Source organism: Eleutherodactylus coqui, chromosome 7 (genome assembly GCF_035609145.1).
Source record: "Eleutherodactylus coqui strain aEleCoq1 chromosome 7, aEleCoq1.hap1, whole genome shotgun sequence".
In the NCBI taxonomy this organism is placed as follows: domain Eukaryota; kingdom Metazoa; phylum Chordata; class Amphibia; order Anura; family Eleutherodactylidae; genus Eleutherodactylus; species Eleutherodactylus coqui.
Window position 1 is genome coordinate 161,226,948 of NC_089843.1, and position 20,867 is coordinate 161,247,814.

The window sequence follows — 20,867 nt, forward strand, 5'->3', positions numbered from 1 at the left end:
AGACAGTAGGCAAGCTAGCATTTTATCATGTAACTCTATATGAAGTGTTTTAATAAAGAGGGAGCTGTAGTACAATGTGCCTCATTTACCAAGAGGTGCACGCCCCTTAATAATTTAGGTGCACGTCTGGCCTCTGTGTGCCTGAAATTCAAGCCTACGCTAGCTATGAGCTAGCAGAAATTTGTACTATAATTTATACCAATTTCTGGTGCAAATTATAACACATCTGATGATTGTGGATGCCCACTAACCTCCTGCTAGCTAGATCCTGCTCCATTTCAAAAGTAGCAAGAAAAGGTAAAAATTGCTAATTTTGCCACTAATATGCTGTGTGTGAAAATGTATGACTTTTCTATGCCAGTAAACTGGTAAATAGTTTCTTAAACGTATCCCTATGTTTTTGCAAAAGATTTGTAGCTCTACATCAGAAAAATTGAGCTCTGATGACTGTAAAGACATATTTAGCAATTAATCAGTACAAAATCTTGAACTATTTCAATAAAAAAACCCCACAAACAATATTGTCCACGTGCGGACATTCACTCCATGCAGTCTTTTTCAGCTCTGAGTGACCTGTTCCTTGCTTTGGTTATCAGTTGGATTTTCACTACTGGGTGGCATAATCTTTCACGAGTTCTTTAGTACTTTTTGGTATAAACAAAATGAATATAAAAAGTGGATAATTTCAAAATGGAATAAAAGTTAAATTTCACAATAATTGCTATTTAATAATCAACTTCAAAATAAAAGCTATTTTGCAATACTTTCATTTTACCTCAGTGAATGACACATTTCTGACCCACTCACTCATCACTTTGCAGCATGGAGAACACATTCACATTACCTCATTTTTCGGACAGTAATGAACTTAGCTGATAGTTGGTATCTTGTCATGGCTTAACTAGAAAGTTGATGACTATTAAATGGAATCTGTCAGCTTAAACACGCGGTCTAAACTGCAGGCATCATGTTGTAGAGCAGGAGGAGCTGATCAGATTGATATATAGCTTTATGCTGAAAGATTCAGTATAACTTGTATTGTATTCATTTATATCTATGCACATCCTAAGCTGAACAGTCCAATAGGCGGAGCTATCAGTGATTGACAGCTAACTGCAAGTGACTGTACATACACAGCTAGCTGTCAATCATCGATAGGGCCGCCTATTGGACTCTTCAGCTCAGAATGTGCAGAGATTTAAATTAATACAGTACAAGTTAGGGCTTTCTCACACAAGTGTTTTTTAATGCATGTGCGGGTTTTGCACACATAAAACGCGGTAACTAATTTAACATTACTAGCAATGGTGTCTCTCCCACACAGTGTGCAAAATGCGTGAGAAAAACAAAACACAACATGCACTATCATTATCTATAGTCTTAGGTTGCCTTTAACACAGGCGTCAAAATTGCGCGAGATTTGTGGGTTGCAAGACGCACAAATTTTGCACAAATATAACCCCTATTCTTTTGAATGGGCTCATACACAGGAGTGATGTTTTCCTGCATGGCACCGCGATGTTGTGCAGGAAACAAATCGCAGTGTGCTCTTTCTGGCTGTGTGATCTCGCATCACAGAGCCCATAAAATGATGGGACCGGCGGCCTCATCACGAGGGCTCCCATTGAAAGCAATGGGAGAAACTTTGCAATCCTTCTGCCACGGCAGACAGACGCAGCAGAAGGATTGCTTCTTCCCCGAAGTGATGTGAGGCTGTTTTGACATAAAAGCACCTCTCATCCTAGGGGAATTCACATGGTGAGGAGTGCAATATAGTGGCGGGATTCACAGCTCCATATCGCACTCACCAGTGTGAAGTTACCCTTATGAGGAAAGCTGCCCAGCATTTGCGAAGTGTGAAGTTTTGTTTCTAGTCCTAATTATACTTTAAGGATAGGCTTGTGTATAATTTCTACAGTTTTGATACAACAATATGCATTAGGTGATAAGTGCCTGAAATATGCCGCAACCAAGTAGGGAGAAGAGTAGTTGGTACAGATATTTGTTGTAGAGTTTTCCATTTTTTCCAAAATGCTTGGATGGGTGGGCAAGACCAGAGGAAGCGATGAAGATCTGCTTGGGCTTTCTTTTACTTTGAAGAGGAACGTGTGGATGTATCCTTCATGAAGCCAAACCAGATATTGCACACCCCCCTGGAGTGTGTTCAGTTATTGTGAGGGAATGCATCATACAGCCCTAGAATGACAGGTATGTCCTTGTAGGTGTAAGCTACTGATTGGTACAGAATGGTGTAAAAGCACAAGATAGGGATCTACTGTGAATGTTGTGAGGTGAGATGTAATAGAAGAAGGTCATCCCAGGCTGCTGCCTACAGGGTATGTTCACACGTAGCTGATTTGGGTGTGGATCTGCGGATTTTGACATGGATCATCAGCAGATTGCATCCTTTTGATTGAAGGGATGGATTCTGCTGAGGAATTTGATGTGGATTTTCTGCTGTTGAAATTATACACCAATTCCACTATTTATAAACGCACCCTAAAAGGGTTTATAGGGGACTTAAAACTGCTTCTCAACCACACTGACCTTCCTGATTGCTGCTAACAAGGACATGTGACTACTGCAGCCAATCACTGGCTATAAAAGGTCCCTGCTGTGGCCAGTGATTGGCTGCAGCAGTCACATATCCTGATCAGCAGCAACCAGGAAGGACGGAGTGGTCGTGGAGCAATTTTTAGTTGTAGGAAACCCCTTTAAGTATGTTGGAAGTGAATAATATCTTACCATTTACTTATAAGACTCTAATATAACACAATGATAGAAAACAGAGATGCCAATAGAAAATGCTACCTACCAGTGCAGAAAATAGAATATACAACTGCATTACATAGCATAAAACTAAGACAGGACATAGTTAGACATGACAAATTACTTACCCCAATATTAAACTTCCCTGTAAAGTAATCCAGGTTTGCTTGAACGAACCAGATATTTGTTAATCCTAATCCATTACTTCTGTCCCTGGCACGCATCAAAGACTCCTCTTTATTCTCTATCAGAACAATCTGAAGTCAGAGAAGCAAGACGTCTTATGTTATTGTGTTACATGAATATGACTGTCTGACTATTTCCATTTCCGCTGTAAGTAACAGAAAAAGATGTGCATGATAAATATAAAGTCACTAGAGGGATAATTGTCATCCAATGCTGGGAAATGAACACTATCCATTAAAACACAGCTAGTACTATTCACCCCGTGCCTCACTCGGAGGTAGTCCTTTATAAAGAATAGGGCTGATGAGCAGAGATGAAGCAACGGCTGGTAATAAAGTGTTTCGCCAAAAATAAGACTGTCTTATATTAATTTTTGCCCCAAAAGAGGCGTTAGGTCTTATTTTTGGGAGAGGTCTTATTATACTTACCTAGCAGGATCTGTCCAAGTCCCTCCGGCTGCTCTGACGCACTGAGCAGCAGCATTGATTGGCCAATTCATAAATCCTGCCTCCACAACGCAATGGCTATGATTGGTTCTTCGACCTCTGCTCAGCCAATCAATGCAGCACTTGATGAACCAATCACAGGCATCGTATTGGTTGGCTGAGCTGCGCTTGAGAACCAATCAGATCCATCACTTTCCGGAGGTGGGATTTATGCAGCAGAAGGACCCGGACCCAGCTTGCTAGGTAAGTATTCCTTTTTTAATGTAATACAGCTAGGTCTTATTTCCAGGGTAGGGCTTATAATTCAAGCCTCCCTGAAAAATCAGGGTAAGGCTTATTTTCAGGGTAGGCCTGATTTTTGGGGAAACAGGGTATGTTAATAAAGCATGAGTAAAGGTCTGACTCTATGGATATATCGCCCTCAATTCCTGAGTTATTGGAGTGCTCAACATTTAAATAAAGTTTCCCACCATAACCTTTTTCCATGCAATATAGAACTAGACTTTATTATACACTCCACTTTGGACTGGAAGTCCTAATATAAGATGCAGTGTACATACTTTTTATGAATGAGATCCCTATGGACCTATCTCAGCAAACGCTGCCATCCCCGTTGCTATGAACCTGGAGATCAATACTGTAATATAGGGCATGTTACAAAAGCTAGAGGGCATCTTACAACGTAAACAATATTGTCATATTCTACACTATGAATGATATTGGTTTGTACAGCAGCTGGAGAAAAGTTGGATTTTTGGCAATTTAACAGATTTAATCAACTGCACCCACACAGCAATTTTACTAAAATGTAATAGGCCGCTGGGTACTGCCGTCTGCCAAGGTACATTTTTTTAATGCTTCTGTGTCAGAAATGAATGCAGGTCTTAGTTACATAATGTCTGTACATATGGATAAGCATTATGCACCCAGTGCCATACTACACATATTAAAGGGATGTTCCAGGAAAATACTATGGATAACCTTTGCTTAGGATAGCTCATGAATAGTTGATTGACTGGGGTCTGCTGCTTGGGATTCTGATCACCTGATCGGGGAACAGTTATCAGCGCCTCAATACAGTTGTGAGAGCAGGTGCTGCTGCTCCATCCGCAGTGTAGTGGCCGGTGCTTATAATTGCAGGTGCAGCTCCCATTGGTTTTTTAAATGAATGTGTCTTTACAGCAGGTTCTGTTCCGAACCCCTGTGTGTAGCAGCGCTTACAGCGAGCACCTAATCAGCTGATTGGCCGTGGTCTCAAGCGGCGCCCCCCCAGACGATCAACTATTGATGACCTCTTCTGAGGATAAGTCATCAGTAGTATTCTCCCTGGAAAACGCCTTTACACATTTGTATTCAACGTATGTTCTGCTTTTTCTTTTGACTCATTTACAGAATTTATATTACATTCATTATAAAATACTGTACTAATATAAAATGGATTTCAAAACAAAGGCAAACATGTCTAAATAGTAGATATCATATCTTCTGACGGGAGGAATGGGCTTTACAGCCTGCTGCTCATCACACTAGCTCCTCTTACTTTAGGATGCTAGTCAACCATCATAAGAGCGGACTCCACCACCCGGTGTCAATCCACTGCCATGTTAGCCATAGATACTGGGCGGTGGAGACAGCCCGATTAAAAATTGACTAGTATCAGTCTCAGGAAGTAACGTGAGTAATTGTGGATGAATGGATGGGGGTAGAGGGTAAGAATAAAGCACAGCGGAAGATTCAGTGAGCAGTCAACTGTAAAGGTATGTAGCCTGTTCCACTTGAGAGAAGACATGATAAGTCCTCGATAATCATGCATAGCAATATTATGCCAAGATTTTCTATTCATGCCCCAATGATGACATACACTTTATTAAAGGGGTGGTCTCGCGAAACCAAATGGGGTTATACACTTCCGTATGGCCATATTAATGCACTTTGTAATGTACATTGTGCATTAAATATGAGCCATACAGAAGTTATTCCACTTACCTGCTCCGTTGCTAGCGTCCTCGTCTCCATGGTTCCGTCTAAATTCGCTGGCAGCTTGCTTTTTTAGACGCGCTTGCGCAGTCCGGTCTTCTCCATTCAGCACGAGCCGCTTCAGTGTGCTCCCCGCTACAGCTCTTCTACGCATGCGCAGACGAGCTGTCACTGCTCGGGAGCGCGCTGAAGCGGCCATTCTGCACCATCCTCTGTTAGAGGAAGGTGCAGAAACTGGAGCTGCCCAGCGGAGAAGACCAGCCCAGCCCAGCCCAGCCCAGCCCAGCCCAGCAGCCCCGAGAAGCCTCCCAGGTAAGTGATGGGTCGGGGGGGGCTGCCGCTGCGCCGGGCTGCGCCGGGGGGGGGGCTGCCGCTGCGCCGGGGGAGCTAGCGCTAGGCCGGGGGGGCTGTCGCTAGGCCGGGGGGGCTGTCGCTAGGCCGGGGGGGCTGCCGCTGCGCCGGGGGAGCTAGCGCTAGGCCGGGGGGGCTGTCGCTGCGATGGGGGGGGCTGTCGCTGCGCCGGGGGAGCTAGCGCTGGGGAGCCGGGGGCTAGCGCCGGTTACCTGCTGTCTGGTCGGCGGCTGCGGGGCGTCTGGTCGGCGGCTGCGATGCGTCCGGTTGCCATGGAGACACAGCTGGCGGCGTCTCGGGAGCGCGCACGTCGGGCTGCAGCGAGCGACTGGGAAAGAGCCGGCGGCCATCTTGAGGAAACTTTTATAACTTGCTGAAACGCTGGAACGGTAAGTACGAACCAGCTAGAAATGTCATTTACAGGGGGGCTTAGTAATGTGTACTTAATGGGGGGGACTGGGCAAAAAAAAAAATTAACTGCTTCCTCGAGACATCTCCTTTAAATCAACTTTTAGCACCTATTATAGGATAGGTGATAAAAGTGTTAACGGTTGGAGTCTCACCATTACGACACCCACTGATCCTGAGAACGAGGGTCTTGTGACCTCCTCCTGTCATTTCATCCACCCACAATGACCTGCAGATTGAATGGAGAGGCGGTTGTGCATGAGTGGCAACACTCTATTAATTTCAATGGAGCTGATGGAAATAGCTGAGAACAAGGGTTCCGCTATCTCTGACAGTCCCATTGAATGAAGCAGCATGGCACATGCGTGTCCACTGCTTCTTTTAATCTCCTCCTCGCTGCAAAGGGTGCAGTAGGCCCACAGTGAAGAGGAGAGGGGGATCTAGAACCCCCATTCTGGGGATCAGAAGGAGCCTCAGTAGTGGGTATAAGTGGGCATTTCAATGAAGTGGCAGACAGGAATGTCTGCTGCTGCTTCATTCACCCCTATGGAGTTTCCAAGTGATGAATGAAGTGGCGAAGTGCCTGCTCAACCGCCACTCTTTTGTGTAAAGGGTGTCAGGACCCGCATTCTTGTGATCGGTGGGGATCTTAGTAATCAGAAAATTTGGTACAACCCCTTTCAAAGGAATGTGTCATTAGAAAACGACCTATCGTATAAGTTAAGTTTTTTTTAATAAGAATGTTTTAATAATTTTTGGTGATTCCTTAAAGGGGTTGTCCCGAGGCAGCAAGTGGGTCTATACACTTCTGCATGGCCATAATAATGCACTTTGTAATGTACATTGTGCATTAATTATGAGCCATACAGAAGTTATAAAAAGTTTTATACTTACCTGCTCCGTTGCTGGCGTCCTCGTCTCCATGGTGCCGACTAATTTTCGCCCTCCGATGGCCAAATTAGCCGCGCTTGCGCAGTCCGGGTCTTCTCCTCTTCTCTATGGGGCTCCGTGTAGCTCCGTGTAGCTCCGCCCCGTCACGTGCCGATTCCAGCCAATCAGGAGGCTGGAATCGGCAATGGACCGCACAGAAGCCCTGCGGTCCATGAAGACAGAGGATCCCGGCGGCCATCTTCAGCAGGTGAGTATGAAGACGCCGGACCGCCGGGATTCAGGTAAGCGCTGTGCGGGTGGTTTTTTTAACCCCTGCATCGGGGTTGTCTCGCGCCGAACTGGGGGGGGGTTTAAAAAAAAAAAAAACCTGTTTCGGCGCGGGACATCTCCTTTAAGTGCTGTACATTTATGATGGTATGCGGCAAGTGGCTGAAGAGCTTAAAACAATACTCAGGTTATCATCCAAACCAGAGACAAATGTCTGTAAATGGACACCCATACTTTTCCCAGGGAGCACTGCCCTAAAGACTCCCTACTAGCTGGACCTCCCCACAGAGTCAGTACCCATTGATTGACATTTTCTGGTAGTATACAGCACTGTGCAGACGTTTTAGACAGGTATGGAAAAAATGCTGCAAATTGGGAACGTTTTCAAAAATAGAGGTGTTAAAAGTTTATTTTTGTCAACTAACAAAATGTAAAGTAAATAAACAGAGAAGAAGTGTATATCGAATTAATATTTGGTGTGACCAGCCTTTACCTTCAAAGCAGCATCAGTTATTCTAGGTACACTTGCACAAACTGGGTGTGGAACAGCCAAACTCTGCTAAAAAGGTGAGGTTGTGGAAGACCGTTTCATGTCACGTGTCATACACCATGACAAGACTGAGCACAACAACAAGTCACAAAGTTGTTATACTACATCAGCAAGGTCTCTCCCAGGCAAAGATTTGAAGCATGGTGGAGGCTCCTTCCAAGTTTGCGGCTGCATTTCAGCAATTTGAGTTGAGCGTGCTGGGAAATACAAGCAGATACTTATCTATCATGCAATACTATCAAGGAGGCGTCTGATTCGCTCCAAATTTGCAGCAGGACAAGGATTCCAAACATCCAGCCAATGTCATTAAGAACTATCTTCAGCGTAAAGAGGAACGAGGAGAACTGGAAGTGATGATACGGCCCCACAGAGCTCTGATCTCAACATTGAGTCTGCCTAGGATAACATGAAGAGACAGAAGCATTTCAGCAAGCCTACATCCACTCCACACCAGATCTGTGGTTAGTTCTCTAAGACGTTGAGAACAACCTCAATGCAGAGTTCCTTCAAAAACTGTGTGCAAGTGTAGGTGGAACAGTTGATGCTGTTTTGAAGGCAAAGTGTGGTCACACCAAATATAGATTTGATTTAGATTTCTCTTTTGTATTCTGTTAATTGACAAAAATAAACTATTAGCACTTCTATTTTTGGAAGCATTCTTACTTTACAGCAATGTTTCCACACCTGCCTAAAACTTTTGCACAGTAATGTATATAACTTAGAGAGGTTTTCCGAGACTTAACTAGTGATGACCTATCTTCGGGAGAGGTCATCAGCGGGGGCCGCCCATCAGCTGTTCACTGAGCCGGCTGTCATTGCAGACAGAGCCAGAAGCAGACAGTTCTGTCTACACTGCAGCAGGCCAGGCTGGTAATGCAGGCGCAGCTCCCACTGAATTAAAGTACTTAGGAAGCACATGGGATGATTAGGTTTCCAGCATCACATAAATTAATAAAAAGTTTGCAAAAAGGCTAGTTGTCTATAATAGTTGAGTGTGCGGTACTTATAATACCCTGCACAGAAACTTTATACACTTCACGTCATTACAAGCACAAGTTAAAGGAAGTAATAACGCCAAAGTCATTACTATACAGCATAATAATTACTGCCAACTGAATGCTTACTATATGCTACAACAGCATAGAATGGTTTAATGTCCTCTTCAGTACAACGTGCGGCTGCCACCACCCATTTCATAAGGAATAAATGAAACCACTGCAGTATAACTCTGGACCTCCTCCAGTTCCTTTGTTTTTCGCAGTTTTTGTATTCGCGTGGAATTTTATTCTCCGTTTTTGGCTAATGCACAAAGAAATCGTTCTCAACAAAGTTCACAAATGGGCAAATTAGGCATCCTATAAAGCACTTTAAGAACGCTTTCATGTAGATCTATGTACTTGTGGGGTTTGAAGCACTCATGTAATGCAGATGCATACCTGACACGATGGTAGAGTATATGCCAAGACAATCCCAACGTGACCCTGTGTGAGAAGAAGACACAGTGAGTAATGGCAGTCAGAAGGAAATAATTCATGTATCACTAGAACATGTGAGACATCTACATTACTAATTGGAGCACAATGCTATTTAACATCCACAGTACAGTATATAACTGTTAGGCCATAAAACTAGTAAGTAGGAAGCCACAAGGCTGTAAGTCACCCACTTGCAGGTTGTGGACAATGCAGAGGAAAGCACCAAAATATTGGAATACGTCTATGGACAATACAAAGTCTTCTGATGATGGAAGCCATTTGTTATACAAGTCCAAGTGGTCCATAAACAGCCTTGCTCGTCGTGATTGGCTGGGCAATAAAATTGGACTGGGATTTTAGGGGGAAAAAAAAAAAAAAATCGACTGAAAATCGTTTTACAAATGAAAGCAGAAGGAAGGTGTAAATGTGGGTGCGTGTGTCCGTCTGTACGTCCCAATTTTCTATGAATGTGGCTCAGTTGCTTGCACTCTTGCCTTTTCCTGCTGAGCTCCTAGGTTCAAATCTGATAAAGGGTAAACCTGCATGGACTTTGATAAACTCTATCCAGATGTTGCCCTTGGTGAGATTTGAACCTACTACTCCAGCAGTGCAAAGCAGCAGTGCTAACACCTGAGCTACCACACTTGTCTATTCAGCTCTGGATGACAACACAAAACACAAAGAGAACATAAAAAATTAATATAGATGTCAGCCTTGGTCAGATTTGAACCTACAAAACACCAGTGTTTTTAGCTCCAGAGGAGGAGAAGAACAGGAAGAATAGATACAAAAAAACACCATTCAAATGTTGCCATTGGACAGATTTGAACCTAGAACTCCAGCAAGGCAACAATGCAAATGACTGAGCCACCATGCTTGTTCTTCTTTCTTCTTGTTCTTCCTGCTTCTTCTTCCTTTTTCTTCTTCCTTCTCCTCTGGTGGAGAAGGAGAAAAAGAAAAAAGTGGAGGAGAAGGAGCATAGAGAGTAGTAGAAGAAGATGATGTTTAAAAAGTCGGAGAAGGAAAAGGAGAAAAGGAAGACAAAGATAAAGGAGAATAAGAAGATCTTCTACTTTCCCTTCTTCCCCGGAGAAGATACAGGAGGAGGAGGAAGGAAAGAAGTTTGGTAGCTCTGTGGTAGCACTATTGCCTTGCAGTGCTAGGGCTCTAGGTTCACGGCTGATTATGGACAACATTTGCATTGAGTTTGTATGTTCTCTTTCTGTTTATTATTCTTATTCTTCTCCATGTCCACCTTTTCTGGTGGCTTAGTTGCTTTGCAGTGCTAGAGTTGTAGTTCAAATCTGGCCAAAAGCAACATCTAGATGTTTTATTTTTAATTCTCTTTGTCTTCTTTCTTGTTGCTGCTCTTCTCCTCTTCTGGAAGTGAACAGACAGGTGTGGTGGCTCAGTTGCTAGCACTGCTACTTTGCAGTGCTGGAGGTGTAGACTGAAATCTGACCAAAGGCAATATCTGGATAAGTTCTTTATTAGGGATGAGCGAGTATACTCGCTAAAGCACTACTCGCTCGAGTAATGTGCCTTAGCCGAGTATCTCCCTGCTCGCCCCTGAAGATTCGGGGGGCCGGCGCGGGGCGGGGAGCTGCGGGGGAGAGCGGGGAGGAACAGAGGGGAGATCTCTCTCTCCCTCTCTCCCGCCCACTCTCCCCTGCTGCCCGCCGCGGCTCACCTGTCAGCCGCGGCGGCTCCCGAATCTTCAGGGACGAGCAGGGAGATACTCGGCTAAGGCACATTACTCGAGCGAGTAGTGCCTTAGCGAGTATACTCGCTCATCCCTATTCTTTATGTTCTCATTGTGTTTATTCTAGTTGTTCTCCTCATCTAGAGCAGATTGGACAAGTGTGGTGGCTCAATTTTTAGCACTGATGCTTTGCACTGCTGGAGCTGTAGGTTCAAATCTCAGCATGGGCAACATCTGGATCGAGTTTCTCAAAGTCCATGCAGATGATCCTTGATGAGATTTGAACCAGCAGTGAAAAGCCAAAAGTGCTAGCAACTGAGCCACATTCATAGAAAAATAGAGCACGGACATGGACAAACACACACACACATACACGTTATTAAAGCAGATTTACTCCCATTGATTTCAATGGAAGACGGAATTGTCCATCCCGATTCACAATCATTTTTAGAAAATTAGTTTGGATATTCCTGATCCAAATATTTCATTAATCGCTCAACACTAGAGATGAGTGAGCGTACTCGCTAAGGCAAACTACTCGAGCGAGCAGTGCCTTATTCGAGTACCTGCCTGCTCGTCTCTAAAGATTCGGCTGCCGGTGAGTTGCGGCGGGGGTGAGAGGGAGAGAGAGATCTCCCCTCCGTTCCTCCCCACTCTCCCCCGCCACTCTCGCCCGCCGCCGGCCCCCGAATCTTTAGAGACGAGCAGGCAGGTACTTGAATAAGGCACTACTCGCTCGAGTAGTTTGCCTTAGCGAGTACACTCGCTCATCTCTATTCAACTCTATCCATAAACAAAATGATCAATTGTGATGCTAGATTTCACTTGTGGTGGTGCTGCCTGATACCTGAAAATTAGCTGCCAAGGTCCCCAGATTACAGGTTATAAGCACTGGGGGACTAAGCAACAGGATATTTTGCTTCTCATCGGGAACACTCCTAAGAAAAAGGTAACGTCCAAAGTAGACAAACCCTTTAAACGTGTAATAAATATTTGAAAACAAGAAAAAAAAGTTTTCTATGTTGTTGACAATAACTAAGAATTTTTGGTAATCCCCTCTTCAAAGACTTTCATGAACAACTGTAATCTGAACTCTCAGTGAAGGTGTAAAGCCATAGCATCTCTGAAGATAGATTTTAGCAGTGAATTCAACAGTTAAAGGGGTTATCTGGGCTCAAAATTTTTGATGGGATATATCACAATTTCAGCTAATAATCGGCTGAATTGAGAAGGTGATTAGCTGCAGCAATCACATGTCCCGGGTGTTTTTAGTTGCGTGAATCCCGTGGGCTGCAATCACACGAACGTATATCGGCTCGGTATTCACGCCGAGCCGAGCCGATATACATCGTCCTCATCTGCAGGGGGGGGGGGGATGGAAGAGCCAGGAGCAGGAACTGAGCTCTCGCCCCCTCTCTGCCTCCTCTCCACCCCTCTGCACTATTTGCAATGGGGAGAGGCGGGACGGGGCTAATTTTCAGAACTTAGCCCCCCCTTGTCCTGCCTCCTTTCATTGCAAATAGTGCAGAGGGGCAGAGAGGGGGCGGGAGCTCAGTTCCTGCTCCTGGCTCTTCCATCCTCCCCTTCCCCTGCAGATGAGGACGACGTATATCGGCTCGGCGTGAAAACCGAGCCGATATACGTTCGTGTGAATGCAGCCTTAGACTGCATCTGCACGGGCTACAATATCTTGCTACAAAAAACATGGCTCCTGTGAAAGAACCCATCGGAAACCATGGGCTTCACATTGTAGCGATGATTTTGTAGCCCGTGTGGATGCAGCCTTAAAGACATGCAGGGGGTGGGGGGAGAGGTAGATTTCTTAGACAACAAAGTTTTTCTTAGATTCACTTGTGATATTGATTTATGGTAAATTGTTTATAATTGAAGATACACTTTTAGTTTGCATTTTCTACCTATACCTCGGCTCCTATATAAACAACTAAAAGCATAAGGCAACTTGTCAAGAATCAATAAGGCATCCTTGGGTAGTCCTTCAGTAAATTTCTGGAATCATTTATGTGCCTTCAACATACAATGTACCAAAACTGTCTGATTAGGTGAAATCTAAAAAGACAGAACAAATACAAATAAATGAATGACTATAGTACATAGAAAGAGATATGTTACCCCTCCACTGCAAAAATCCACAATGGTGTCTCCTGGTTTTGCCATATGAGTGACGACTGATAAGAGGTTATTCAGCTGCTGCTGTTTCCTCAGGGCACGGTCACTGGACATCTTACCTAAAATAAATATTAGACACCCTATTAATCATTGTGAAGAAGGGATTTTGGTTGGCGCACATTATCCTTCTATTGCCATTCTTCACGGGTTTATACAATTACATTGAGTGGACTTGGAACACCAGTGATAAATCATCTCCATCGCAGCCGCGTAATTTATAGGGCAGCAGCTATAAAAGCAACGTGTTCATGGTTATAAATAATAGGAAGTTAAATCTTATCAGGCACCTGCTTCCAATTTGTGTTGTGTGTGCTAGCGCTCGTGTTGCTTGAGAAAACACAACTGGTGGAGTCATGTGCAGTCACTAGCCAACTAAAATGTTGCTATTTCTCATATATATGGGGAGTGTCTGTGTATGTGTCAACAATTATCCGGACCATGCAAAAAATAAAGGATATAACCATAATCAATGTTCAGCGACAACCATAAGAGCCAGTAGTATCAGGTCCAGTCTTTACACAGATACAGTATGTCAGAGTGTAAAGGCCCATTTACACGCAAAGATTATTGCTCAAAATTGGTTCAAATGACCACAAATGTGTGATATTCGTTGCATGCAAACGCTACCATCGTACACTTTTCGTCTGAATGATGATTTTTAGGCAAGCTTAAAATCCATCATTCAGACTGCATGCTGTGTTCTCCACAGGAGCTGGAGATTGCATCCTATTCTTCCAGCAGCCCATGCGAGGACAATGTGGCTGATTGCAGAGCTCAGACCACATGCTGGGTTCTGCAAACAGCTCCCGGAGGCCCTTTTACATGCAAATGAAGATGATTAAGTGTTAATGGCAATTAGTGTCCATTAACACTTTATGTAAAATGATCGCTAAAACTTTCAATCATTTGAAAGATTATCTTTGAGTGTAAACAGGCCTTAACTTTATGTGACAAGTTATCTTATCTTAACTAGAGATGAGCGAGTATACTCGCTAAAGGCAATTGCTCGAGCGATCATTGCCTTTAGCGAGTACCTGCCCACTCGAGACGAAAGGTTTGGGTGCCGGCGGCGGGCAGGGAGCTGCGAGGGAGAGCGGGGCGGAACGGAGGGGAGATCTCTCTCTCCCCCCCCTTCCCGCTCCCTCCTGCTGACAGCCGCTACTCACTGCTCCCCCGCGTCGGCACCCGAACCTGCAGTCTCGAGCGGGCAGGTACTCGCTAAAGGCAATGCTCGCTCGAGCAATTGCCTTTACCGAGTATACTCGCTCATCTCTAATCTTAACCCATTAAAAAGCTATTGTTCTCTTATTTTAACACAACACCACACATTGTAAGGTGATTGAAAGGGTAAACCATTGGTACTTCAGAAAGCTATCATGACCTGATAAAACTCTTTTTAAACTTTGCTGCATCTGTACTTAAATTATCACCTTACAGGAAAAGCTTCAATTAATGAGGATAGAGGTGTTGTATGTACTGATGAATTAAGACTAGAGATGAGCGAATATACTCGTTTCGAGTAATTACTCGATCGAGCACCGCGATTTTCGAGTACTTCCGTACTCGGGTGAAAAGATTCGGGGGGGGGGGGGCGGGGGGAAGCGTGGCGGAGCGGGGGGTAGCAGCGGGGAACAGGGGGGAGCCCTATCTCTCTCCCTCTCCCCCCCACTCCCCGCTGCAACCCCCCACTCACCCACGGCACCCCCCGAATCTTTTCACCTGAGTACGGTAGTACTCGAAAATCGCGGTGCTCGGGCGAAAAAGGGGCGTGGCCGAGTAGGTTCGCTCATCTCTAATTAAGACACATTACTCCCACAAAATCATTCCAGTGGTCCTTCAGCCCCTGTATATGAGATTGTATGGACTTGACTCCATCAGAAATGAAGGAAGTAGATCTTAAAAGAAATCTCCACATATGCGGACATTTCCCCTAAGAAAAGGCACAAATAGAATCGCGAACGCTATATATATGAAAAACCACTGCCAGTTCTAATTTAATGTTTAGGTTACACATCAAAGTGTTCAAATGTCACCCAGATTATTGTTCAAGGCGAGGAGATAAGAGAATCTGTATCCTTCCTTAAATCTACACATACGTTCACCATTCTCCCTGCTTTTACCGTAACCAGACAAAATGACACCTTCTAATCACAAGTATTACATTTTAGCTTCACTCTGCCATTATACAACTGCTGCTGGATCTATGGGTAGGAAACTTAATTGTGCTTTGCAAATTCACCAGGATCGTTTATGAATACGAGTTCAGATGAAAAGCTGCTTGCAGCAATCAACCACGAAAACAGAGTAGGATCAAGGAATCCACCTGGGCAGAATCTGTATGTAGACACCTACCGGCATACAGTATATCACTTCTGTGGATGGATCTATCATAAATGAATCCCTCCCTTTCCCCATGACCAAGTTCATCAAGATGAGCACTCAGTGACCAAGATTGAGTTATGAAGTATACTAGGATGGGTACTTAATAGAGATGAGCGAGCACCAAAATGCTCGAGTGCTCGTTACTCGAGTCGAACTTTCAGTGATGCTCGAGAGTTCGTTTCGAGTAACGAACCCCATTGAAGTCAATGGGCGACTCGAGCATTTTTGTATATGACTGGTGCTCCGCTAAGGTTTTCATTTGTGAAAATCTTAGCAAATCACCAAAGTCATATAAAAAACACAGAAATGGATAGGGCAGGCGAGGAGCAACATGCAGGGCTGCATTTCAGGCTCCGAGGTCTCACTATTAAGCCACAATAGTGGCAAGAGTGAGACAACCTCCCCCCACCCCCACTGTCAGCATAACGATCATTCTCCTCTGCCACAGCTGTAACAGCTGTGCAGAGAAGAACGATGTTAGCCCATTGAATTCAATGGAGCCGGCAATACAGCCGTCTCCATTGAAAGCAATGGGCTGCCGGCGAGCGCGGGATGAATTTTCAGGAAGGGCTTAAAAATATAAGCCCTTACCTGAAAAAGAAAGATTTTAGTGTAAAAAAGAAGAAAAATGCAGGCATTCTCTTTAATGGAGCCGCTGCTGCTGCCGGCGTGTCCATTGAAGACAATGGTCCGCTGGCACACCTGAATTCTTTTTCAGGGAAGGGCTTTACATATAAGCCATTCCCTGGAAATAAATTAAAAGTGATTTAAAAAACAAAAAAAATAGATACCTCCCTTCAGCTGCTGGGGCACAGCTGCGTCTTCTCCTGCTGTCCCCTGCACTGTGGTGCTGAACTGCTGTCATTCAGCTGAGAGCTGCGCTGAATTCATGAATGGGTGTGAGTGAGATCTGCCTCTGATTGGTCAGGCTGTGACCAATCAAAGGCAGCTCATTCAGCAGGCGGGGATTTTAAATCCCCGGCTGCTGAATACTACAGAGAGCAGTTCAGGAGAACTGCCAGCTGGCCGCAGCTGAACTCCGTCTGCCGGGACCAGTTGAGTATATATATTTTTTTTATTTATACACATTTCTGGATGAATTGCAGGGAAGGGCTTATATATTTAAGCCCTTCCCGAAAATTCATTGTGCGATCGCCGGCAGCCCATTGCTTTCAATGGAGCCGGCTGTATTGCCGGCTCCATTGAATTCAATGGGCTAACATCGTTCTGCCGGGACAAGGTGAGTATATTTTTTGTTTTACTTTTTACACATTTTAGGATGATTTTCAGGAAAGGGCTTATATTTTTAAGCCCTTTCCGAAAATTCATCCCCCGCTAGCCGGCAGCCCATTGCTTTCAATGGAGCCGGCTGTATTGCCGGCTCCATTGAATTCAATGGTCAGTGCTCGTTTAATCGAGACGAGCACCGCGTGGTGCTCGTCTCGAGTAACGAGCATCTCGAGCACCCTAATACTTGAACGAGCATCAAGCTCGGACGGGTATGCTCGCTCATCTCTAGTACTTAATGAACAGTGATCACAATGTGGGACTTAGAGCCTAAACATAAGTAAGAATTTCCCATGTATTTTCAATATGTACCCAAGGGAGGGGGGGGGTTCAGTCATTTTTTTTGCTCCTCCCACTCATAATCCTGTTTCTGGCTGTAAGAGAATTGGCTGCAGGAGCCTCGCACATTGTTATGTTCACAGTAACTGGTAAATGACATTCCGTTCTCCCCTCTCGGCTAAGTTCTGCCCCTGCAGCTGTCTTCCAGAACCCCTGCAGTCTTTGTCAGAGTTCTATAAGACTGTTTATAACAGGTATTTGCAGAAGATTCTGCACACCAAAAATCTGGGTGGGCAGTTTATGTCCTGTCTACTTTTATCACTAAAAGGGCTGTTCCACAAAAGTAAATTATCCCTCCTCGATAAGAGAAAACTTGCTAACTGGTAGGATCCAATGCTAGAGCCCACACTGATCCCAAGAACTGGAAAGTCCAGCAATGAAAGTGAATCTCTGCTCTATTCATTTCAGTGCGCTTTCTGGAAATTGCCAAGCTCAAGTGCTCTTCGATCTCTTCTATTTCTGACAGTCCCACTGACACGAGAGGAACAATGGTGCTCTTATAGCAGGACCTCCACTGATCGGCAAGCCAGAAGAAAAGATTTTGTAGGACAAGCACTTTAATTTGTAGATTTGATGTTCCTTTACCCATTGCATAATAGAAAGTTCTGCAGTTTTCTAATTACTTTATGTTTTAATTGCTCACCCACTGTAGGATGTCTGAATTCTGGTACATCCAGAGGCTGTAAATACCTAATGTATCGGACAAATGAGAAGAGGACACAATTGTACTTTATCTAGACAATAGTCTGAGAGCTAACTGTATAAGAGGTACAAATCTCTCCAGTTGTGATAGTCTGCTACAATGTATCAGCACTAGAGATGAGCGAGCACCAAAATGCTCGGGTGCTCGTTACTCGAGTCGAACTTCCCGCGATGCTCGAGGGTTCGTTTCAAGTAACGAACCCCATTGAAGTCAATGGGCGACCCGAGCATTTTTGTATATCGCCGATGCTCGCTAACGTTTCCATTTGTGAAAATCTAGGAAATTCAAGAAAGTGATGGGAACGACACAGAAATGGATAGGGCAGGCGAGGGGCTACATGTTGGGCTGCATCACAAGCTCCCAGGTCCCACTATTAAGCCACAATAGCGGCAAGAGTGGGCCCCCCCCCTCCCAACAATTTTTACTTCTGAAAAACCCTCATTAGCAAGGCATACCTTAGCTAAGCCCCACACTACCTCCAACAAAGCACAATCACTGCCTGCATGACACTCCGCTGCCACTTTTCCTGGGTTACATGCTGCCCAACCCCCCCACACGACCCAGTGTCCACAGCGCACACCAAAGTGTCCCTGCGCAGCCTTTAGCTGCCCTCATGCCGCACGCTGGCCTCACAGCCACACCACCCTCATGTCTATTTATAAGTGAGTCTGCCATGAGGAGGAACCGGAGGCACACACTGCAGAGGGTTGGCAGGGCCAGGCAGCGACCCTCTTTAAAAGGGGCGGGGCGATAGCCCACAATGCTGTACAGAAGCAATAAGAACTCCAATCCTGTGCCACCTCCGTCAGGAGCTGCAAACATGGGCATAGCAATGGGGAATCCATGTGCCACACAGTATTCATTCTGTCAAGGTGTCGCATAGCTCAATCCACACTGCAAGGGGAAAGCCGTCAGAGCTCTGCCCCCTAACCAAGTCAGTCAGTGCCTTTGTGCCAGACAGGTCAAACACCGCAATGGGAACTAAGTTTGCACCAACAGCATAGGTGGGTCCTAGGAAGCCCAAGACATGAACAAAAAATTGATCTGATCGGCCAAACATGGCAGACTTGCACCGCGCCCACGGCATAGGCCTCGGCCCACAGATTCAACAATCCTAGGCTGGAAGCAGACTTTCACTGCACCCAGGACATAGGCCTCTGCACAAACCCTCAGCAATCGCGTGCCTACAGCGGACTCCAATGCTAGCGTAGCTGTGCAAGTCTCATTAGTGCTGTATTGCTCCTGTAGTTTGTCCCAATGCAGTGTCCCGGATAGTAGAACTAACATCAGATTAAATACAGGTGGGCTTCGGCCCACACTGCATGCCCTAGTCAGACTGGAGTTCTTTATAAGTAGACACAGGCAGGTACAACTCCGTGTGGACCGACAGCATGGGTGGGTCCCAGGAAGCCACCGGCGGTACATAAACAAATCCCATTGCAGTGCCCAGCACAGCTGAGGTAACGTCAGATTAAATGCAGGTGGGCTTCGGCCCACACTGCATGCCCCAGTCTGACCGGGGTTTTTAATACATAGACACTAGCAGGTACAAATCCCTAATGTGAAGTCCCTGTGGACCCACAGCATGGGTGGCTTGCTGGAACCCATCGGCGGTACATTAATGTATCCCATTGCAGTGCCCTGCTCAGCAGAGCTAACGTCAGATACAATACAGGTGGGCTTCGGCCCACAGTGCATGCCCCAGTCAGACTGGTAATATGTACCTTAACAGTAACCGCGTTGGTGGGAATGTGGTCGCGACTGCGGACCTAGTAGCGCGACTTTATTTAGTTGGTTTTCGGAATGTGGCCAGGATTAAGTGGGCCGTGGCAGGGGGATGGTGGGGGGCTCTCTTGTTGTGTCGTTAAAGGTGAAATTCTTGGACTGCCACCAGACGGACCAATGCAAAGGTATTTGCCAAGAATGTTTTCATTGTTGGAGGAGGAGGGGGATGTTTTTGAGGCACTACGTGTCCTCTCCACGTGTCCGTGGTTATATGCACCTTAACAGTAACCGCGTTGGTGGGAAATGGCCTCGCCGCCATCATGTCTTTGGGAAGCCTCCGTTTCCACACCCCAGTGACATAGCATTAGCAGCGGTATAGGCAGAGCCCAGAATTAGTAGCATTTCAGCGGTAGCATTAGGGACAGGCCCCAGTAACATATCACTAGCAGCAGTATAGGGGGAGCACAGTATTAGTTCCATTTCAGTAGTAGTTGCAGTCTAGACAGGCCCCAGTAACATATCACTAGCAGCAGTATAGGGGGAGCACGTCCTCTAGGCCTACCCCTACCCCTCAGCATGGTGTATTACGAGTAGAGCAGAAACAGAACGCTGTAATTAAATGTGCCGCATATTGGCCTGTGGTTGGAGGCTGACTTTGCTTACGGAGCGCACAGCAGAGCCAGGAAAGAATTATGCGCAAGCCTGTAGTGAGACCTAGGTGCGTATGACTGAGCTACTGGAATTCACAGCGCAGAACCAGTCAAGTGGCCAAAGGCCAGTGGTAGGCCTTAAGTATTTTGCTTCAATTGTTTAAAATGGTGAGGTGAAAAACCAGACAGATACCGTATGCAGCGTATATATGTATACTGTTTCCCTCTGGCGGGATGACGGCGATCATGTAACGGACACTGCAGAGCCAGGAAACAATTATGCGCAAGCCTGCTGTAACGCTTAGCTGGGTAATAATGAGCGACTACTAGTACCCCCAGCACACACGCAGTAAACTGAAGACGGTCACAGGCAGCCCAAATATTGTATTTTTTTCCAATTTTTGGGAAAAAGCCCACTGCCTATATAGCCTGTATATGGATTTCCCTGTTGGAGGATGACCGTGGTTATTGAAAGCACAGTGCAGCCAGAAAAAAATTATGTGCAAGGCTGCAGTAACACCTAGCTGGGTAATAAGTGAGCGACTACTACCCCCAGCAGACACGCAGTAAAC

General features: G+C 45.4%; 1 protein-coding gene across 4 annotated transcripts in view; it reads right to left on the minus strand.

Moving 5' to 3' along the window:
* GSTCD (glutathione S-transferase C-terminal domain containing) overlaps positions 1-20,867 on the minus strand; it is a 137,200-nt gene that overhangs the window by 13,190 nt on the left and 103,143 nt on the right. For all 4 annotated transcript variants that reach the window (XM_066573911.1, XM_066573908.1, XM_066573909.1 and 1 more), the window contains 3 exons: positions 13,153-13,268; positions 9,282-9,326; positions 2,898-3,026 (listed from right to left, as the gene is read on the minus strand). In XM_066573911.1, the coding sequence (XP_066430008.1) occupies positions 2,898-3,026; positions 9,282-9,326; positions 13,153-13,268 (290 nt within the window). The remainder of the gene's footprint in view (positions 1-2,897; positions 3,027-9,281; positions 9,327-13,152; positions 13,269-20,867) is intronic.